At 50.2% G+C, this 22168-nt stretch overlaps 1 protein-coding gene across 15 annotated transcripts in view; it reads left to right on the top strand.

Moving 5' to 3' along the window:
- The window catches only part of CUX1 (cut like homeobox 1), a 464969-nt gene that overhangs the window by 405851 nt on the left and 36950 nt on the right, over positions 1-22168 (top strand). For 12 of the 15 annotated variants that reach the window (XM_063668185.1, XM_054496501.2, XM_054496505.2 and 9 more), the window contains 3 exons: positions 2208-2510; positions 8948-9136; positions 14104-14368. The exons of the other annotated variants lie outside the window; for them this stretch is intronic. In XM_063668185.1, the coding sequence (XP_063524255.1) occupies positions 2208-2510; positions 8948-9136; positions 14104-14368 (757 nt within the window). The remainder of the gene's footprint in view (positions 1-2207; positions 2511-8947; positions 9137-14103; positions 14369-22168) is intronic. 15 annotated transcript variants of the gene reach the window in all.

The raw sequence follows: 22168 nt of genomic DNA on the forward strand, positions 1-22168 counted from the left end.
CCCAGGTCAAGGACACAGCCTTATGCGATGGCGGAAGTTTGTGCCGGTTCAGGATGATAAACGGGTTGATCGCTTAAGTTGCAAATGTTTTATTTGAGGCTTTGCTCTTTCTAGGTATGAATACAAAATATTCCTTGTAGTTGGAATGTATTTATGGCAGGTTAGTGTATCCTGGATACAGTATGTCCAGAAAAGGACTCTTGAGATAAATGGTAAATTGAAGTTAAGTTGCTGCTCTATGCTACATTTTCTTTTCAGCCAGGTAACAAGTATTTTAGGCTATCTACCATGGTGCTGATGTTGACTGAGTGACCTGCTAGGGCCCGAGGGAGAAGCAGCAAGAGTAAGACCCTTGGCCAGGCATAGTGGCTCATGCCTGTAAACCCAGCACTTTGGGAGGCCGAGAAGGGAGGATCACGTGAGGCCAGGAGTTCAGCCTAGGCAACATAGCAAGACCTCATCTCTACAAAATAAAAAATTAGACAGGTGTAGTGGTGCACATCTGCAGTCCCAGCTACTTGCGAGGCTGAGGTGGGGAGGATTGCTTGAGCACAGGATTTTGAATCAGCCAGGGCAACCTAGCAAGACCCCATCTCCACACAAAAAATTTTTACAAGACCCTGGGAGCAGAGAGCATGGCCTGGGCCCTCTTACCTGGCACTGTGGGGTGCTACTCTGTGTCACCCTCTGTGGGCATCGGGGGAGAGATTGTGCCAAGACACTGAGCTGGGCCAGGGGCAGATTCTGCCTTGTAGGAAGGACCTCAGCCCGAAGCCACATCTTCCTCCTGGACAGTTTCTATCTGCAGAAATTAGGAAATGGTCTAAGTCTTTATCTCAGACATCCCGGAACTGAAATCCAGCCTCTTTTATCAGGTTTTATGGGATGTTATCAGAGGCCAGAGGGATCACTCACCAACAGAGCCCAGCTGGCATTTCCCACTGGGCACCCACAGCGACCCCAGCAAGGCAGAAGAGAGTGTAGACTCTGGCTTGTCCACACCAGCCCAGTCACTTCTGCTGTCGGTTACAGCATGGCTTATACCAGCAAAGAGCTCAATTTTCAGAAGCAGGCAGAACGGGCAAGTCCCAAGGTTGTAGGTAGAACTCTAAAATGGAAGAGCTGGGGAAACAGGGTTCTCCTCCTCTCCTTGCCTCTCTCTGTCTTCCCCTAGAGGTGGGTGCTGTGGAGTTCTGTGCTCTTCACAACAAAAAAACAGCTGGGCATGGTGTTGTGCACCTGTGGTCCCAGCTCTTCAGGAGGCCAAGGCGGGAGGATCTCCTGAGCCCAGGAGGTCGAGGCTGCAGTGAGCCATGATTGCACCACTGCACTCCAGCCTGGGCCACAGAGCAAGACCCCATCTCTAAAAAAATAAAAATAAAAATAAACCACCCTAGGTCCTGAGACCCAGTGCTGGGGGACCAGAAGCTATGGCCTTATGTTTCCACAGTTTTTGGTGTTTTTTCTTTTTTTCTTTTTTGAGATGGAGTCTCACTCTCACTCTGTCACCCAGGCTGGAATGCAGTGGCGCAATCTCAGCTCACTGCAACCTCCACCTCCCGGGTGCGAGTGATTCTCCTGCCTCAGCCTCCTGAGTAGTTGGGATTACAGGCGTGAGCCACCATGCCTGGCTGATTTTTGTATTTTTAGTAGAGATGGGGTTTCACCATGTTGGCCAGGCTGGTCTCGAACTCCTGACCTTAGATGATCCACCCGCCTGGCCACATTTCCTCTTAAGGGTCTTCATAACTGTGGTGACTACGTATTATGGGCAGCCCTCATTTAAAACAATCTGTCTATGCTTTTTGTTCTGGAAAATATGGACAACATAACTACACAAGTTATGATCTAGCCAAAGTGCTTCTGAATTACCAAATGATGGGGTTTCATTAGAAGAAATCATGACAGCGATAATATGATTAATAGGAGTTTTTTTAGCAGAATGCCCTCATGTTAAGCCTTCCGAAGCCTTTCTTTTAAATCCCTAGTTTTTCTCGCAGTGATGTTATTTTTGTTTTTTAATATGGAATATTAGAGGTTACTCTCAGTCAAAAAAATATGAAACAGTTCACTAAGACCCACAGAAAACCCTACCGTCTGCTTCTCCTACAGAGCGTTTAATTAGTATTTCCTAGATAAGGAACGTAGATGGTCGTGGTGAAAGACGGCTATTTTCAGGCACGGTTTCTCGTGTGCTTTAATTACAGAAAGCACTCCAAAGACCTCCGCCAGCTGCAGCCCTGCCCCTGAGTCCCCGATGAGTTCCAGTGAGTCGGTGAAGAGCCTGACTGAGCTGGTCCAGCAGCCCTGTCCCCCCATCGAGGCGAGCAAGGACGGCAAGCCACCGGAGCCCAGTGACCCGCCAGCATCCGACTCCCAGCCCACAACGCCGCTGCCTCTCTCCGGACACTCGGCCCTCAGCATCCAAGAATTAGTAGCCATGTCCCCGGAGCTGGACACCTACGGCATAACCAAGCGGGTGAAGGAGGTGCTGACAGACAACAACCTCGGTAGGTTCTCCTCTCGGCTGCTGAGTCAGGAGGTGGCAGGGAGTTTGCAGGAGGAGCAGGTGAAGGGCGGGCCCTAGGCCAAGCCAACCACAGAGTCTCAACTTGTGTAGGCACCCTCTGAGAACATGAAACGTCCTATAGTTGTGAACAGTAGGGAGCGGGCGTTCTGCAGGTCAGTCCCCACCTCCTCCCCACCCTGCACCCCCATGGGGACCAGTTAGAAGATGAACATGGGGTCTGAGTGGACTCCAGAGGATCCATGCAGACTCTTTTTTTTCTGTCTTTTTTTTTTGTTTTTTTTTTTTCTTTTTTTGAGACAGTCTTGCTCTGTCACCCAGGCTGGAGTGCAGTGGCACAATCTCAGCTCACTGCAACCTCTGCCTCCCCGGTTCAAGTGACTCTCGTGCCCCAGCCTCCTGAGTAACTGGGATAACAGGGGCCCACCACTACTCCTGGCTAATTTTTGTATTTTTAGTAGAGATGAGGTTTCACCATGTTGGCCAGGCTGGTCTCGAACTCCTGGCCTCAAGCAATCTGCCCACCTCAGCCTCCAAAATTCTTGGGATCACAGGCATGAGCCATCTTGCCTGGCTTGGATGTATCTCAATAGAGACAGTCTGAGTAAGTCCAGATTGCTTGAGGCCACAGTCTGAGACCAGCCTGGGCCACATAGCAAGACCCCATCTCTACAAAAAATTTTAAAATTAGCTGGACGTGTTGACGTGCACCTGTAGTCCCAGCTACTCAGGAGCCTAAGGTGGGAGGATCACTTGAGCCCAAGAGCTCGAGACCAGCCTAGGCAACATAGCAAGACCCCTTCTCTATAGCAGATTTAAAAATTAGGCTGGGCGTAGTGGCTCATGCTTGTAATCCCAGCACGTTGGGAGGCCACAGCAGGAGGATCGCTTGAGTCCATCCAGGAGTTCGAGACCAACCTGGGCAGCATGGCAAAACCCTATCTCTACAAAAAATATAAAAATTAGCCAGGTGTGGTGGTGCACGCCTGTAGTTCAGCTACTCGGTGAGGCTAAGGCAGGAGAATCGCTTGAACCCTGTAGTTTTAGGCTGCAATGAGCTATGATCATGCCACTGTACTTCAGCCTGGACAACACAGTGAGATTCTGTCTCAAAAAAAGAAAGAGGTAGACACCCAGTAGAGCCTGGCATCCTTGGGGCTCCAGAGCTGGGCAGCGTCCACCCGACAGTGCCAGGATGGCTTAGTGGAAGGTCTGACGAACCCCGGTTCTCACTCTGCTCACTGAGTCCGTGATGCTGGCCAGGCGGCCTGCGTTCTCAGATCCCCCTCCACGAAACTGGAATAACCACACCTGCCTGGGGGGTGTGAGTAGCAGCAATTTCTAGCACCAGGCCTGACTGGTAATAATAGTCATTGTTACTTTATCATTGCTATTCCTGCTGCCTTGCGAAGCCATCTCCATTTCACAGCCCACAGCTGGGGCGGGCAGCCCCTGGGGAACTCACTTCGTCACCCTGGCATCCCACCGTGCCTCAGACCTGGCCCCGGCCTGGCACATGCTCCAGCCCCCTGGGTGCTCGGCCTCGGTTGGTTCTCTGTGCTCTGTGTCACTGCTCATCAGCTGCTGTGGCTGTAAGAATGTTACAGTGTTTCATCATTTTTATTTATTTATTTTTTTTGAGATGGAGCCTCACCCTGTTGCCCAGGCTGTAGTGCAGTGGCGCGACCTCAGCTCACTACAGCCTCTTGGCTCACTGAACCCCGGGTTCACATGATTCTCCTGCCTCAGCCTCCCAAGTAGCTGGGATTACAGGCATCTGCCACCACGCCCAGCTAATTTTTGTATTTTTAGTAGAGACGGGGTTTCACCATGTTGGCCAGGATGGTCTTGAACTCCTGACCTCAAGTGATGCACTCGCCTCGGCCTCCCAAAACGCAGGGATTACAGGCATGAGCCACTGTGTCTGGCCTTTTTTTGTTGTTGTTGTTGTTTTTGAGGCAGAGTCTCACCGTCTCACTCAGGCTGGAGTGCAGTGGCACAATCGCGGCTCACTGCAATCTCTGCCTCCTGGGTTCAGGTGATTCTCCTGCCTCAGTCTCCCAAGTAGCTGGGATTACAGGTGCCTGTCACCATGTCCAGCTAATATTTGTATTTTCAGTAGAGACAGAGTTTTGCCATGCTGCCAAGGCTGGTCTCGAACTGGCCTCTGGCCTCAGGTGATCCACCTGCCTTGGCCTCCAAAAATGCTGGGATTACAGGCATGAGCCACCACGCCGGCCAAGCCTATTTTGTCCTTTTAAACCACCGTGCTCCTCCAGTGTGGTGTTAACCAGGCAGGGTTCCCTGGTTTAGGCACGCGGAGATTGGAAACCCACCCTTTCTATCTTTATTTCCCAAGGGTGAAAGTCAGTTAAAGGGGCAGTGTTCTCTGCAGAGCATGCAAGCACAGCCCTACCAAGTGGTTGCAGTGTGTCTGCTGCTCATGGAAAGGCCTTGTGTGTCTTTTGTTTCTCCCATAGGATGAGAAGAGAAGGGAGGCTGAGCACGGTGGCTCACTTGAGAATGACAGGTGGCCTGTAACCCTAGCACTTTGGGAGGCTGAGGCGGGTAGATCACCTGAGGCCAGGAGTTCTAGACCAGCCTGGGCAACACAGTGAGACCCCGTCTCTACAAAAAAATAAATTAAAATTATTATCCAGGCATGGTGGCGCCCACTGTAATCCCAGCTGCTTGGGAGGCTGAGGTGGGAGGATCACTTGACTCCAGGAGGTTGAGGCAGCAGTGAGTCACGGTGGCACCACTGCACTCCAGCCTGGGCAACAGGGCAAGACACTATCTCAAAAAATAAAAATAAAAAATAAAATAAAAAAAAGAACAGAGTAGCTGAGTACCACTAAAGTTTGCTAGTGATACTAAACTAAAGTTTGTTAGTGATCTAACAGCCTGGGGGTTAGGCCAGCTTGTCCAGTGGAAGCCTCGCATCCCCATGTCTGTACGATGCAACAGACAAAACAGAATGAGAGAAAAAGTCATATCAATGAGACCTTATATAATTAAGTCAATTCATAAAAATAAAAATGTAGCTGTTGATTGGAAAAAATGGCTAATTCCCATATGTTCATCAGTTATTGAATCATGCAGGGATTCCTAGACTTGAGTCATCTCCCCCTTCATGACTCGTCACACATCCAAGGAAGCAGACCAGTTGCATCACTCCCGCCCACCTCCTTATAGGAAGTGGCATTTCGTGTAAATGTTGAAAATCAGATAGGGTCTAGCTCTGTTGCCCAGGCCAGAGTGCAGTGGCGCGATCATAGCTCACTGCAGCCTTGAACTCCTGGGCTCAAGCAATCCTCCCACCTCAGCCTACTCAGTAGCTGGGACTACAGGCACACACCACAAGCCCGGCTAATTTTTTTTTTTTTTTTTTTTTTTTTGAGACGGAGTCTTGCTCTGTCGCCCAGGCTGGAGTGCAGTGGCGCGATCTCGGCTTACTGCAATCTCCGCCTCCCAGGTTCACGCCATTCTCCTGCCTCAGCCTCCCAAGTAGCTGGGACTACAGGTGCCTGCCACTATGCCCGGCTAATTTTTTTGTATTTTTAGTAGAGATGGGGTTTCACCGTGTTAGCCAGGATGGTCTCAATCTCCTGACCTCGTGATCCGCCTGCCTCAGCCTCCCAAAGTGCTGGGATTATAGGCGTAAGCCACTGCGCCCGGCCTTTTTTTTTTAAAAATAGAGATGGGGTTTCACCATATTGCCCAGGCTGGTCTCAAACTCCTAGGCTGAAATTATCATCCATGCCACCATCATTGCTGGAGTTTTCCTTGATGTTGGTTTTACTGGGTGAAGGTTTGTAGCTTTCTTCAGGCTCTCAAATGGGTCTGTAGCCCCAAAACGATTAAAAGTCATGGCTAGGAAACATCTAGGAGTCATACAGATAATTTTCCAGGAATAATCATCTGATTTTTTTTTTCCCCATTCAACTGGGAGGCCTAAGCAAAGAGCAACTAGCTATTCATATATATTGCTTTCCCGAACATAGCAAGCTCCTTGAAATGAAAATAGATTCTTTTACCATGTTAGCATTAAGTAAAATTTTCTCTTTTTTTTTTTTTTTTTTTGAGAGGAGTCTCGCTCTGTCGCCCAGGCTGGAGTGCAATGGCACGATCTCGGCTCACTGCAAGCTCCGCCTCCTGGGTTCACGCCATTCTCCTGCCTCAGCCTCCCGAGTAGCTGGGACTACAGGCGCCCACCACCACGCCCAGCTAATTTTTTGTATTTTTAGTAGAGACGGGGTTTTACTGTGTGAGCCAGGATGGTCTCGATCTCCTGACCTCGTGATCTGCCCACCTCGGCCTCGCAAAGTGCTGGGATTACAGGCGTGAGCCACCGCACCTAGCCAAAATTTTCTTATAACAACTAAAAAAAAAAAAAAAATCATAAGGACTTGGGACATTTATAAACTAAAGAGTTTGAAAAGCAGAGAAACACAGGTTTACAAAATCAGTAAATTTATCTTTAAGTTTTTTGTTTTGTTTTGTTTTGTTTGTTTTTTTCTTTTTAAGTTTAAAATGACCAAGCCAGGCGTGGTGGTGCACACCTGTAATCCCAGCTACTCGGGATGCTGAGGTAGAACAATTGCTTGAGCCCAGGAGTTCGAGTCCAGCCTGGGCAATATAGCAAGAGCCTGTTTCTTTAGGGAAAAAAATAAAAAAAGACTGATAAGAAATTAATGTCTCAGCTTCAGTGCTTTCTAGGCAGTAAACTTTTACTTGGAGGCCCCCTTCTTAGAAGCCATTGTGTGGTGTTTCTATTTCACAGACAGGATGTAAGCCACAGAGAGAACAAGCCAGCCCTCTGTCGTCTCCCTGCCCCGGACGGGGAGAGGTGCCTTCTGTTCTGTACGCTTTATGGGGTCAAACGCTGGCCCCTCTGATCCCAGTCTCCACTTCCACCTAATAAGTCCTGTTCATTCAAGTACTCCCGTCAGGCCATCCAGGTTATCACTGATCCTAATTTGTATCTTTACAAGCGGTGGCCCTCTAAACCAGCAGCAGAATGGCCCTCAGAGAAGTGAGCCTTTCTTTCTAAGCTCCTGACAAGCATTGCCAACTCAATGCGGCTGTGCTCTCCACAGCGAAATGCCCTCTGATCAGCCTGTGAAGCGGGCTGCCTACCCCTGCCTGGGAGAAGAAAAGGTATCGGGAAAGGGGTTTTGATCCACTTCCAGCTACTTTATTTAGCAAAGGCAGCCTAGACTGCAAAAGCAGACTTTGGAATTGGAATTGGCCGGCCTCTCAGAAAAGCAGAGCTGGGCAGCTCCCTCTCCTCTGTCCTGCTGTGATTGTGGGTTGCCTGCCCCGTTTTCTCAGCGAGACCTGATAACCTTGCTAATTGTGGAAGGAGACTCAGGTTGCCCTCTGATTTGAGGTTGTACAAGAGAGGTCTCCTGTTTGCTGTTTGGCCTTCTGAGCTCTGGCTTAGAGATTTCACTGCCTCTGAGAAACACCACAGGTGTTAGTGTGACCGCAGCACATACAAAGCCTGAAGGCTTTTTTTTTCCTTTTTTTTTTTTTTTTTTTTTTTTTTTTTTTTTTTTTTTTTTTTTTGAGACACGGTGTCTCTCTCTGTTGCCCAGGCTGGAGTGCAGTGGTGCAATCATAGCTCACTACTGCAGCCTCAACCTCCCAGGCTCAGGCAATCCTCCCATCTCAGCCTCCTAAGTAGCTGGAACTATAGGTACACGCCACCACGCCTAACTAATTTTTTGTGTGTGTATTTTTGTAGAGACTGAGTCTCACTGTGTTGCCCAGGCTGGTCTCAAACCCCTGGGCTCAAATGATCTTCCCGCTTCAGCCTCCCAAAGGGCCCTTCTGGCCACCACACCAGGCTGAAGGCTTAAGAGAAACGTCATTGGCCGGGTGTGGTGACTCACGCCTATAATCCCAGCACTTTGGGAGGCTGAGGGGGGTGGATCATCTGAGGTCAGGAGTTCAAGACCAGCCTGGCCAACATGGCAAAAACTCGTCTCTACTAAAAATACAAAAATTAGCCAGGCGTGGTGGCGAGCACCTGTAGTCCCAGGTACTCTGGAGGCTGAGACAGGAGACTCGCTTGACCTGGGAGGCGGAGGTTGCAGTGAGCCAAGATTACACTACCGCGCTCCAGCCTGGGTGACAGAGCGAGACTCCATCTCAAAAAAATAATAATAAAGAGAAATGTCATTGGTTGTGTGTACGGAGAATGCAAGAGCAATGCCAACTCCCTGGCCAATGGAGAGTATTAAAAGTCTGGTTGAAGATATATTTCTACCACGTGTTTGCTGTAAGCTAGGATGTCGCCAGCCCAACCCTGGGCCTTTAAACTCCTGTGTCTGATTTTAACCTTGACAAGTACTTGGCCCTTCAGATCCCTGGCTCTCGGTGACAATACCTGTCTCGCTTCTGTTTTCTCTCTAGGCCAGCGCTTATTTGGGGAGACCATCTTAGGGCTCACCCAAGGCTCTGTCTCCGACCTCCTTGCCCGCCCCAAACCCTGGCATAAGCTCAGTCTGAAAGGACGAGAGCCCTTCGTCCGGATGCAGCTGTGGCTGAACGACCCCAACAATGTGGAGAAGCTGATGGACATGAAACGGATGGAGAAGAAAGGTAAGTCTCCCTGCCCCGCCAGGGCCAGCTGCGTCCTCATTCATAGACAGGCTGTTTCTTCCAAATCTTTCACACACAGCTGATGAGGGACATTGACCCATGACCAAGGGACTGGAGGACAGGGCAAAAATATTTTTGGATGGTCATCCGCTAATGAGTACCTAAGAGGGCTGGGAAGATGTGTAACTTTTTCTCTCCAGCAGCCTGAATCTAAAGATTTTTTTAGCACTGGGAGCACTTTTAACCAAGGAGAGCGGAACAGCTCTGGGGGCGCTGCATTTGGTTTTTGTGTCGTGTGGGTGGCTGATCGGGCTATCACAGCATTTACTGAGCATGTACCAGGTGGCTAGAGGCCTTCCTTTGTTATCAGAGAGAGAAATAAGAAATGCATTTTGTAGGCAGGGCACGGCGGCTCACGCCTGTAATCTCAGCACTTTGGGAGGCTGAGACAGGCGGATCACTTGAGGTCAGGAGTTCAAGACCAGCCTGGCCAACATGGCAAAACCCCTTCACTACTTAAAAAAAAAAAAATAGCCAAGCGTGGTGGCGTGCGCCTCTGTAATCCCAACTACTTGGGAGGCTGAGGCACAGGAATCGCTTGAACCCTGCAGGCGGTGAACAGAGATTGAGCCACCGCACTGTAGCCTGGGTGACAGACCATGACCCTATCTCAAAAAAAAAAAATGCATTTTGTAGATCAGGAAACAGGTTCAGAGAGGTTCGGTGCCTCCACCAAGGTCACCCAGCCTGGAAAGTGACAGAGCAAGCTCCTGCCACAACAGATCTCTCTCTTGCTGTTATTTCCCAGCCTGTGGGGATTTGGCCTCCCTAGAGGAATAACCCCACATGCACCCACATGTCATCTCGAATGTGGATTCCTGTTCTTCTTGCAGCCTGTAAGCTACAGCATAGGAAAAATGCCTAAAGCCCGGTGTGCTGTGCCTCGTGGTTTGCAGTTTCTAAGCGCTGGTCCTCGCCAGTGAGTCCGCCTCTCGAGCACCCTCAGTCCTCAGGTCACCCATGGTGCTGGGAGCTCACTGGGTGGCTGAACTGCATCCCTTAGGGGCAGAGACTGGGAACCAGCTGCTGCTGGTCTGACCGTAAGAAGAGGCAGCCTCCCTGATCAGCTAACGCAGAGGACCGTAACTAAGAGTGGGCATCCCAGGGGCCGGGCGCAGTGGCTCACGTCTGTAATCCCAACACTTTGGGAGTCCGAGGCAGGTGGATCACTTGAGGTCCAGAGTTCGAGACCAATCTCAGCAACATAGTGAAACCCCATCTCTACTGAAAAATACAAAAATCAGCCAGGCATGGTGGTGCACGCCCATAATCCCAGCTACTTGGGAGGCTGAGGCAGGAGAATCGCTTGAACCCGGGAGGAGGAGGTTGCAGTGAGCAGAGATGACACCACTGCACTCCAGCCTGGGCAGCACAGCGAGACCCCATCTCAAAAAAAGAAAAAAAAGGGCATCCCAGGCCCTTGAGTGGTTCTGCCCCAGCCCACCCTGCCCCCACCCCCCCAACACACACAGAGCATCTGAGCCAGGGGTGGGTACGGAACCCAGGCCTGTCAGTTCTTAATTCACCCAAAAATTCCAGCCAAGCAACACCGTTCTCACCCAACCTAGGAAAGGGCTGCTGAAGGAGAGAGAGTATCTGGTGCTTTCTCTACAAACCCTATGGGGGTTCCTTTATAATAATAGAGGCTTCTATTTTCTGAGAACTGCCCTGTTTGCCAGGCACTGCGCTAAGACTGCTCTCCATCCACACGACCCTGCTTAGATGTCCTTATCCAGGAAATATGAAGCTCGGGGCTTCATGCAGCCTAGCAGATTTCAATAGCTCCTATCAGTAGGGAGCGGGAATTCACACTCAGGGCTGTCCAATTTCAAAGCAGATGCTCTTAAATATACGTCCGCTGCCTGTGCTGCGAGCTGCCCCCCTGGGATGACCGAAGGACACTGCTGCTGCCCACTGATGACCTGCCCAGGTAGTGGCCTCTGCCCCATTCAGGGCCCCTCTAGCGGGCTCTGGCCTGTCCTTGGGCCTGTAGTCTAAGGGTCTGAGGTAGGCCACGCCTCTTGGGCAGCCCCAGGCAGCACTGTAAGCTGCAGAGGCCTGGTGCCACATTGCCCCCCCCAAAAGTTTTCAACTTATTTTTCGTTTTGTTTTTTTGTTTGTTTTTTAAAGTCTCGCTATATTGCCCAGGCTGATCTTGAACTCCTAGCCTCAAGCAGTCCTCCCATCTCAGCCTCCCAAAGCGCTGGGATTACAGGCATGAGCCACTGCGCCCGGCCCTTTCAACGTCTTATTATGGGAAATCTCCAACATAAACAAAAGTAGAGAGAATGCTGTCATGAACACAATATATCTGTGCAGAGTTTCCCATTATCCCATCATCCGAGCAGCGTGAAGCTTCCTGCCCTCGCCAGGAGGCAGCCCTCGGCCCTTAGGAGGGAGGAGGCCCTGACAACCGGGCTCTCTGCTGTGTTTCTCACCCTGGGGCCCTTAGGAAAGGACCTTAGTCCCCGCAAATACGTCTCCAGGGCTTCCCAGGCCTCTCATCTTTCCCTCTGCACAGGCTCGGGGCGCCCTCTTGTGTTACAAATGAGTTACTGTTTCTGCGGGGCCCAGACCTTTTCAAAGGTGCCCCAGTCTCCAAAGCCACTGTGGTCCCGTGGCCTTCTCTTCACTCCTGGGGGTGCCGGACACGACGGCTGCTCCCTAGAGAGGCCTTCACCAGCCCCCCGCTAGCCCCTGGTCAGTTGTCTGTCCCCTAGGAGGGAACTGGAGGGAGTCCCCAAGGTTGGACAATCCAACTCCTTTCTCTGGATCCAACAGCTTTGACTCCGCTGTTTGGGTTTTCTGTGGGGAAGATTTACCTTCTCAGTTGCTTCTGAGTTCTCATGACAAAATAGCAAGTTAATTAAGGAAATCCCTTGCCTAAGTTGTTTATTTTATTTTATTTTATTTTTTTAGAGACAGGGTCTCTGTTGCCCAGGCTGGAGGGCAGTGATGCAATCATAGCTCACTGCTGCAGCCTCGGTGTTCTGGGCTCAAGTGATCCTCCCATCTCAGTTACCCGAGTAGCTGGGACTACAGGTGCATGCCACCACACCTGGCTAATTTTTAAATTTTTTTTGAGACAGGGTCTCGCTATTGTTCTCCAGGCTGGTCTCAAACTCCCAGGCTCAAGCAATCCTCCCACCTCAGCTTCCCAAAGTGCAGAGATTATAGGCGAGAGCCACCGCACCCAGCGATGTCCTTCAAGATTCAGTTTAAACATCATCTCTTCTAGGCAACTTCCCCTTCCCCCTCCCCAGGTGTAGGGACCAGCCCCACAGGGTCGGTGGGTCTCTCCCTGTGTGCGGAGACGAAAGAGTGTAGAAATAAAGACACAAGACAAAGAGATAAAAGAAAAGGCAGCTGGGCCCGGGGGACCACTGCCACCAAGACGCGGAGACTGGTAGTGGCCCCGAATGCCAGGCTGCACTGATATTTATTGGATACAAGACAAAGGGGCAGGATAAGGAGAGTGAGCCACCTCCAATCATAGGTAAGGTCACATGGGTCACGTGTCCACTGGACAGGGGGCCCTTCCCTGCCTGGCAGCCAAGGCAGAGAGAGAGAGAGGAGACAAAGAGAGAAACAACTTACACCATTATTAGAGACTTTTAGTACTTTCACTAATTTGCTACTGCTATCTAGAAGGCAGAGCCAGGCGTACAGGATGGAACATGAAGGCGGACTAGGAGCGTGACCACTGAAGCACAGCATCACAGGGAGACGGTTAGGCCTCCGGATAACTGTGGGCGAGCCTCCACAAGAGGTGGAGGAGTAGAGCCTTCTCTAAACTTCCCCTGGGGAAAGGGAAACTCCCTTTCCTGGTCTGCTAAGTAGTCGGTGTTTTTCCTTGACACTGAGGCTACCGCTAGACCACGGTCCACCTGGCAACTGGCGTCTTCCCAGATGCTGGTGTCACCGCTAGACCAAGGAGCCCTCTGGTGGCTGTGTCTGGGCATAACAGAAGGCTCGCAGTCTTGTCTTCTGGTCACTCCTCACTATGTCCCCTCAGCTGCTATCTCTGTATGGCCTGGTTTTTCCTAGGTTATGATTGTAGAGCGAGGATTATTATAATATTGGAATAAAGAGTGATTACTACCAACTAATGATTAATGATATTCATATATAATCATCTCTAAGATCTATATCTGGTATAACTATTCTTGTTTTATATTTTGTTATACTGGAACAGCTCATGTCCTCGGTCTCTTGCCTCGGCACCTGGGTGGCTTGCCACTCACACCCAGGCCTGGCTGAGGAACTCTTCTCAGTATCCCCATGGTCCCTTGCACTTACTTACCCCCACCCCACTTTTCACTCTGCTGGGAACATCTCTCTGGATACTTCTCTGCCTCCCCTACTAAACTGTTAAGTTGTGCAGGGACAGGTGAGGACCTCACATTCCGTCAGAGCAGGTCCTTGGTGAGCATGTGCTGGAAACAGAATGGCTCTCATCTTAGTGTTGTTTCTTTTGTTTTGTTTTGTTTTGTTTGAGACGGAATCTTGCTCTGTTACTCAGGCTGGAGTGCAGTGGCACCATCTCGGCTCACTGCAACCTCCACCTCCCGGGTTCATGCAATTCTGCCTCAGCCTCCCTAGTAGCTGGGATTACAGGCGTGCACCACCACGCCCAGCTGATTTTTGTACTTTTAGTAGGGACGGGGTTTCACCATATTGGCCAGGCTGGTCTTGAACTCCTGACGTCAAGTGATCTGCCCGCCTCAGCCTCCCAAAGTGCTTGGATTACAAGCATGAGCCACCGTGCCCAGCCTCATCTTAGTGTTTTGAGATGCTCTATGCAAAGTCCCGCAAGCCGGCACTATGCCATCCCGCTAGCGGGACTGGGGATTTGGGCTTCTGTCCCAGCTGGGCCTGACCTCAGTCTGCCATCTCTTCCTCCGCAGCCTACATGAAGCGGCGGCACAGCTCAGTCAGTGACAGCCAGCCCTGCGAACCGCCCTCTGTCGGCACCGAGTACAGCCAGGGCGCCAGCCCACAGCCCCAGCACCAGCTGAAGAAACCCCGGGTGGTGCTGGCTCCGGAGGAGAAGGAGGCGCTGAAACGAGCCTATCAGCAAAAGCCATACCCGTCACCAAAAACCATCGAAGACCTCGCCACCCAGCTCAACCTGAAAACCAGCACCGTCATCAACTGGTTCCACAACTACAGGTACGGCTGGCTCGCAGGGAGCGCCAGTCGGCCCAGGGGAAGGGGCTGATGTGTCCGGAGGCCGCCATGGCGCACAGGGGTGAGGCTGGGGGGCGGGGAGGGGGGCGCTGGAAGCTCGGTGATTGGTCCGTTCCTTGGTCCCTTAGGTTTTTTTTTTTTTTTTTCTTTTCTTTTTTTTTTTGAGACGGAGTTTCAATCTTGTTGCCCAGGCTACAGTGCATTGGTGCAATCTCGGCTCACTGCAACCTCCGCCTCCAGAGTTTAAGCGATTCTCCTGCCTCAGCCTCCCAAGTAGCTGGGATTACAGGCATGCACCACCAAGCCCGGCTAATTTTTGTATTTTTAGTAGAGACGGGGTTTCACTATGTTGGTCAGGCTTGTCTCAAACATCCTGACCTCAGGTGATCTGCCCACCTCGGCCCCGCAAAGTGCTGGGACTACAGGCGTGAGCCACCACGCCGGCAGTTCCTTAGGTGTTATTGGAGGTTTTAACTCCAGAGATGTAAGGCCACGTCCCTTCCCGTCATTGTCACATGGTTAGAAACAGGTGGTGTCTGCCATGACCCAGAAAGAAAATCACCTCTCGATTACATCATTTAGTAAGGGAGAGTGTAGGCATCCATGGTTCAAAAGGAGTGAAACTTTTGTGGTTTAGTTTATATATATCTATATTTATATTTGTATTCATATTTATTTATTTTTAGAGACAAGGGCTTGCTCTGTCACCCAGGCTATAGTGCAGTGGTGCAATCATAGCTTACTGCAGCCTTGAACTCCTGGGCTCAGGCAGTCCTCCCACCTCAGCCTCCTGAGTAGCTAGGATGCCAATGCACCACCATGCCTGCTGATTTCTTATAGAGACAGAGGTCTCACTCTGTTGCCCAAGCTGGTCTCAAACTCCTGTACTCAAGCAGTCCTCCCACCTCAGCCTCCCAAAGCCTTGTGATTATAGGCATGAGCCACCGCACCTGGCCTGAACTTTTATTTCTTAGTGATTTTGCAGTGCTTTCTCGAGGTCTTCTGCCGTGTTATCTTCCAAATTAGTTTGATTAGTTCTGTAATTAAATAAATGAAGTCATTTAAGACCTTTGCATTTGGGAAAGTTCATGAGTTAACGAAGACAGATTGAGCATCTTCTAGATCTCAGATTCTGAGCTAAGTGTTTCACCGAGTTATATAACTTAATCCTCACAGCTCACAAATGTGTATGAGATAACCATATTCTCATCATTCCTTTTTTTTTTTTTTTTTTTTGAGACGGAGTCTTACTCTGTCGCCCAGGTTGGAGTGCAATGGCACGATCTCGGCTCGCTGCAGCCTCCTTCTCCCAGGTTCAAGTGATTCTCCTGCCTTAGCCTCCTGAGTAGCTGAGAATACAGGTGTGCACCACCATGCCTGGCTAATTTTTATATTTTTAGTAGAGACGGGTTTCATCATGTTGGCCAGGCTGGTCTCGAACTCCTAACCTCAAGCGATCCACCTGCCTCGGCCTCCCAAAGTGCTGGGATTACAGGCATGAGCCACCGCACCCAGCCACTTCTCTTCATTCTACAGATGAAAAATATAGAACTCAGAGGGGCTAAGGAGGTCAGGCCCCAGTGCTCTCTTGGTAGAACAAAGTGCGCTGGGATGAAGTGTTTGGAGTAGATGGAGGAAACCCACTGAAGGATCCTGAGTTTCTGATCATAGCTATAACCATACTCTCTACTGCTAGAAACCAAGAATTCCAGGGCCCTGATGGAGATCCCTAAGCTAGTGCCTTGCCATTGACCATCTCAGGTGCTGCTTCCCATTGTCCCTAGGGCACAGTAACATTGGGGTAGGTGCTCCTGGTTCAACCAAGGTCACCCTACGTAGGTGTAGCTGATGGCAATGGGGCCCTCCCAGCTGTGCACGTGACACAGTCATGGGCAGTACAAAGTCACAGTCAGGCTGGAGGGGAAGTTGTGTCTCTCACCAGGCCCTCCCTCCCCCATAAGGTCCACTGGAGTTCCTGAAGGGGCCCAGTAAACAACCCAGGCTCTGAACAAATTGGGAAACTAAAATATTAGGTCGGAGCCCAAATCACACCTTTATTGCCCATAGAGGCAAAGTCACAGGATGCTGCTCATTGTGAGAGCTGAGCGCACCTGCTCCGTGGACCCTAGACCCAGGCAAACTTCCCCACAATGGCAGCCCTGGCCCCGCACAGGCCTCCCCGTGTTCCGGCTGCCTCCTGCAAGGACAAAATCCAGGATTAGCCAGGTGTGGTAACACTCACCTACAGCCCCAGCTACTCAGGAGGCTCGCTTGAGCCCAGAAGGCAGAGGTTGCAGTGAGCCGAGATCACACCACTGCACTCCAGTCTGGGTGATACAGCCAGACCCTGTCTCAAAAAAAGAAAGTCCAGGAGCTGCACAGCCAGTTTCTTCATTCCAAATTTAGCAATCAGATCAAAACAGAGGCAGAGGGAGGCCAGCAGTTAGAACAGTGGAGGTCCCTCTACTTGGAAGGAAACTTCAACAGTAATGAAGCAGAATGAAGGAAATGAACGGAAACGTGGACAGGGGTTTCCTGAAGCTTCTCTTCGACAGGTGCCATGCTATCCCATTTCCACTTTCTTTCTTTTTTTTTTTTTCTGAGACAGAGTCTTGCTCTGTCACCCAGGCTGGAGTGCAGCACCACAATCTCGGCTCACTGCAACCTCTGCCTCCTAGATTCAAGCCGTTCTCCTGCCTTAGCCTCCTGAGAAGCTGAGATTATAGGCCCCCGCCACCATGCCTGACTAATTTTTTGTATTTTTAGTAGAGTCTGGGTTTCACCATGTTGGCCAGACTGGTCTCAAACTCGTGACCTCAAGTGATCCACCCACCTCGGCCTCCCAAAGTTCTGGGATTACAGGCGTGAGCCACCACGCCTAGATGCCATCTCTACTTTCTAGCCACAAAGATGCGTGCACTTTGAAGTCTCCTGCAATTCACATCCATTTTAGGGCATGTGTGATAACTCTTTCTATCATACAGACGCATGCAAAGCCCTAGGTTACCATCTGGGCATAGATGCTACCAATTATACAAAACAGTTCCAAAAGTATGTTCCCTGGCCCTGCTGGGGCCACGTTTGTTTCCCAAGTCCCCCAACAGGCCTCAGCTGCATGGCAGTCACTGCCCCCTGGCCAGGGTACACCCCCTCGGGTTTCTTAGTTTGCTGCTTGTCTTGCTGGTCTTCTGATAGTCATGCCTATCACACTGTAGTCTGTGGTCATTGTGGGGATGCCTCTTTTGTGCATTTTAGCACTAGGAAATTCAGTGGTACACCTGTGGCAAAGATAGAGAAGGGGAGAGAAGAATACCAGTAGGACCTCAAAACTTAGTAAATAAAATTTAGTAATCACAGGTCTGGGCTGGGTGTGGTAGCTTATGCCCGTAATCCCAGCACTTTGGGAGGCCAAAGCAGGTAGATCACTTGAGGCCAGGAGTTCAAGACCAACCTGGCCAACATGATGAAACCCCATCTCTACTAAAAATACAAAAATTAGCCAGGTGTGGTGGTGCACGCCTGTAATCCCAGCTGCTCAGGAGGCTGAGGCAAGAGAATCGCCTGAACCTGTGAGTTGGAGGTTGCAGTGAGCCATGATCATACCACTGCACTCCAGTCTGGGTGACACAGCGAGACTCTGTCTCAAAAAAATAAACGAATCCCAGGTCTGAATCCAGAGTAGACACTCAACAAATGCTTCCTTTCAAAAATAACTCCACAACAAAGCAGGCTGGGCTGAGTCAAATATGGGCTCCAAGAGATGAGTTTGAGCTGCAGAGATCTGGAAAAATATCATGGAAGAGGTATGAGATGAGTAGGCTCTTGAAAGGAGGATTGGAGTAGAGAAGAATTTTATAAGCAACGAAACAGGTGGAAGGAGAAACGAGGGGCCGAGCACAGTGGCTCATGCCTGGAACTCCACCACACTGGGAGGCTGAGGCAAGAGGATGGTTTGAGGCCAGGAGTTCGAGACCAGCCTCAGCAACATAGTGAGACCCTGTCTCTACAGAAAATAATAATAATAATAATAATAATAATAATAATAATAATAATAATAAAATAAATGAAGGAGAAGTGAGCATTCAGAATTAGCATGAAGTCGCTTGTCTAAGATCACCCAGCAGGGGCGGGCTTGGTGGTTCACGCCTATAATCCCAGCACTTTGGGAGGCCAAGGCGGGCAGATCATCTGAGGTCAGGAGTTCGAGACCAGCCTGGCCAACATGGTGAAACCCTGCCTCTACTAAAAATACAAAATTAGCCCGGTGTGGTGGCACATGCCTGTAATCCCAGCTACTCTAGAGGCTGAGGCAGGAGAATCTCTTGAACCCCGGAGGCAGAAGTTACAGTGAGCCGAGATTGCGCCATTGCATTCCAGCCTGGGCAACAGAGCAAAACTCCGTCTCAAAAAAAAAAAAAGACCACCCACCCAGCAGGCCAAGGGCAGAGGGGCAGAGCAGAGATGCAACTGAGTTTTTTCTCCAAGGCTTTGGTTCTTTCACTAAATGCTTTATACAGACCAACCTGCCGTTATACCCGACAGAGCTTCCCAACACTGGATGTGTTAAATCCCTAACCGAGAATGTAGTTGTTTACGTTCTTTTCTCAGGGGTTAAACAGGAAAAGTAAATTTTCTTTTCTCCTGCCCCACTGGAACCCTCAGGGAGTAACACTTGGTGTCAATTTTTGCCCCCTCAAAAATAAAAACCAAGCTTTATTTCTTCTTATCCTTTCACTTTAAGGGAATTAGGAATATCTCTGGCTAAAGGCAATTAAAAATATCTCAGGCTGGGCCGGGCACGGCCTGTAATCCCAGCATTTGGGGAGGCCAAGGTGGGAGGACTGCTGGAGCCCAGGAGTTTGAGACCAGCCTGGGAACGTAGTGAGACCGCATCTCTACAAAGAATAGAAAAACTTAGCCGGGCGTGGTGGTGCGTGCCTGTGATCCCAGCTACTCAGGAGGCTGAGGTGGGAGAATCACTTGAGGAGGTTGAGGCTGCAGTGAGCTGTGATCATGCCACTGCACTCCAGCCTGGAGAACAGAGCAAGACCCTGTCCCCCCGCAAAAAAAAAAACATATCTCAGGCTGACCATTTACCCAGGATTGACGACGAGATTGCCAGAACAACACGCCACAGGACACTGCTCTCCCCTGGAAAAACAGGTCCACCCAAGTAGGAACTCGGATTCCGAACCCTCGTAGCCATGGCATTCCACGAGCCTTGTGTGACTTCCCTAAAAACCACAACTGCTCCTGGTAGCTCATCTTTCTAGGCCAGAAGACAGTATTCCTTAGAAACATGGAGACAAATCTAGGCTAAGAAGGATGATGTCTCACATCTGTGGAGCACAAAGGATGTGCCAGGCACTGAGCCAAAAAGTTTTTTTTGTTTGTTTGTTTTCTGATTTTGGTTTTAGTTTTGGTTTTGGTTTTTTGAGAAAGGGTCTCGCTGTGTCGCCCAGGCTGGAGTACAGTGGCAAAATCTCAGCTCACCGCAGCCTTGAACTCCCAGGCTCAGCCAATCCTTCCATCTGAGCCTCAGGAGTAGCTGGGGCTTCAGGTGCATGCCACCACACGTGGCTAATTTTTTGTATTTTTCTGTAGAGATGGGGTTTTGCTGTTTTGCCCAGGCTGGTCTCTAACTCCTGAGCTCAAGTGATCTCCCACCTCAGCCTCCCAAAGCCCTGGGATTACAGGCATGAGTCCCTGCACCCTGCCTGAGCAGACAGTTTTATAGATGTACCATCTTATTAGTCCCTCCATCAGCACCCAAGTGCAGTGCTGCTGGCCCCATTTTACAGGCAAAGTCTGCACACAGGGGCCAAGCTCACAAGCATGGAAACACAGGCCCCATGCCTAACGGTGTCCCCTCCCCACCCCAGCCTTAGGGCTTATCACAGCACACAAACAGCGGCTGGATAGGGGGAAGGGTGACCCCTTTTTGAGTGGCTACTTTGGGTCCTACATCATACATTTAATACCTTATTTAATCTTAATAACTTCTCTGCAAGGAAGATACCATTCTCCACATTTTTCAGACAAGAAATAAGAAAACTGAAGTTGTAGCCAGGCGCGGTGGCTCATGCCTGTAATACCAGCACTTTGGGAGGCCAAGGCAGGTGGATCAGCTGAGGTCAGGAGTTCAAAACCAGCCTGGCCAACATGGTGAAACCTGTCTCTACTAAAATACAAAAAATTAGCCAGTTGTTGTGGCACGTACCTGTAGTCCCAGCTATTCGGGAGGCTGAGGCAGGAGAATCATTCGAACCCAAGAGGCGGAGGTTGCAGTGAGCCGAGATCACACCACTGCACTCCAGCCTGGATGACAGAGTGAGACTCCCATCTCAAAAAAAAAAAAAAAGAAAAAGAAAAAAGAAAGAAAAATGAAATTTTCTTATTTCTTACAGAATCCTATGGCTATGAGGTTAAATAACTTCTCCAAGTTGCACAGCTAGTAAGCACCATAGCCAGATATCCAACCCAAGTGTGCCTGCTTCCAAAAAGCCTGTACTCTGGTTTTGGGTCGGGCTGGGACCAAACCTCCGTATAGCCTCCCGCCTCCCCAACCAGAGTAGGTGGGGTGGAGAGTTTCACCCCAACTAGCAGTCTCACTGCCAAGGAGCTTGAAAGCCATAGCGCCCAGGAACCTGTTCACAGAAGCCACCATTTCCTGGGCTCCCAAGGTAGCCCCAGGGAAAGGGGAAAGACTTACACACCTTGGAACTTCTGGGGGGCTTCTCAGAACCTTTCCTTTCTGAACCAGAGCTCACAAATCTTTCAGGGCAAGGTTCAGAGCTCACTGCACGCAGGAACCAAATAACTCCGTAGCAGATTCACAACCCCCTGCACCCCACCAGAGTTCAATACCCTGGGCTAAGCTACAGTAGGATCTTCCCCAGGGGAGTCCCCACAGTCAGCACAGGATCCGGCGCAGAGTAGGAACCCAGAAAACCTTTTTTTTTTTTTTTTTCCTTGAGACAGGATCTTGCTCTGTTGCCCAGGCTGGAGTGCAGTGGCACAGTCTTGGCTCACTGTAACCTCCGCCTCCCAGGTTCAAGAGATTCTCCTGCCTCAGCCTCCTGAGTTGCTGGGATTACAGGTACCTGCCACCACGCCCGGCTAATTTTTGTATTTTTAGTAGAGACAAGGTTCCACCATGTTGGCCAGGCTGGTCTCGAATGCCAGGCCTCAAGCCATCTGCCCGCCTCAGCCTCCCAAAGTGCTGGGATTGCAGGCGTGAGCTACCATGTCCAGCCTCAGAAAGCCTCATTGGCCGGGCTTGGTGGCTTACACCTGTAGTATCAACACTGGGAGGCCAAGGCAGGAGAATCACTTCAGCCCAGGAGGTCAAGTTTGCAGTAAACTATGATCTTGCCCCTGCACTCCAGCCTAAGCAACATCATGAGATCCTGTCTCTACAGTATTTAAAAAATTTAGACATGGTGGTATATACCTGTTGTCCTAGCTACTCAGGAGGCTGAGGCAGGAGGATCACCTGAGCCTGGGAGGTGGAGGCTGCAGGGAGCTATGATCACACCACTGCATTTCAGCCTGAGTGACAGCAAGACACTGCCTCTAAGTAAAATAAGGAAAGGAAAAAAAAAAGAAAAAGTACAGAATTTGGTGGAATTCCACCCTACCCTGGACCACAAGCCCCCAACCTGACCTTCTGTGGCTCAGAGATTAAAATTGTCACTTTGGCCACTATCCAATAATTGGTCCTCTCTCCTGAAGTCCTGCTGGATGCAGCGGTTATCAGGCAGTTTCATTGATGAACTCACC

The sequence above is a fragment of the Pongo pygmaeus genome, chromosome 6, assembly GCF_028885625.2.
Source record: "Pongo pygmaeus isolate AG05252 chromosome 6, NHGRI_mPonPyg2-v2.0_pri, whole genome shotgun sequence".
In the NCBI taxonomy this organism is placed as follows: Eukaryota; Metazoa; Chordata; class Mammalia; order Primates; family Hominidae; genus Pongo; species Pongo pygmaeus.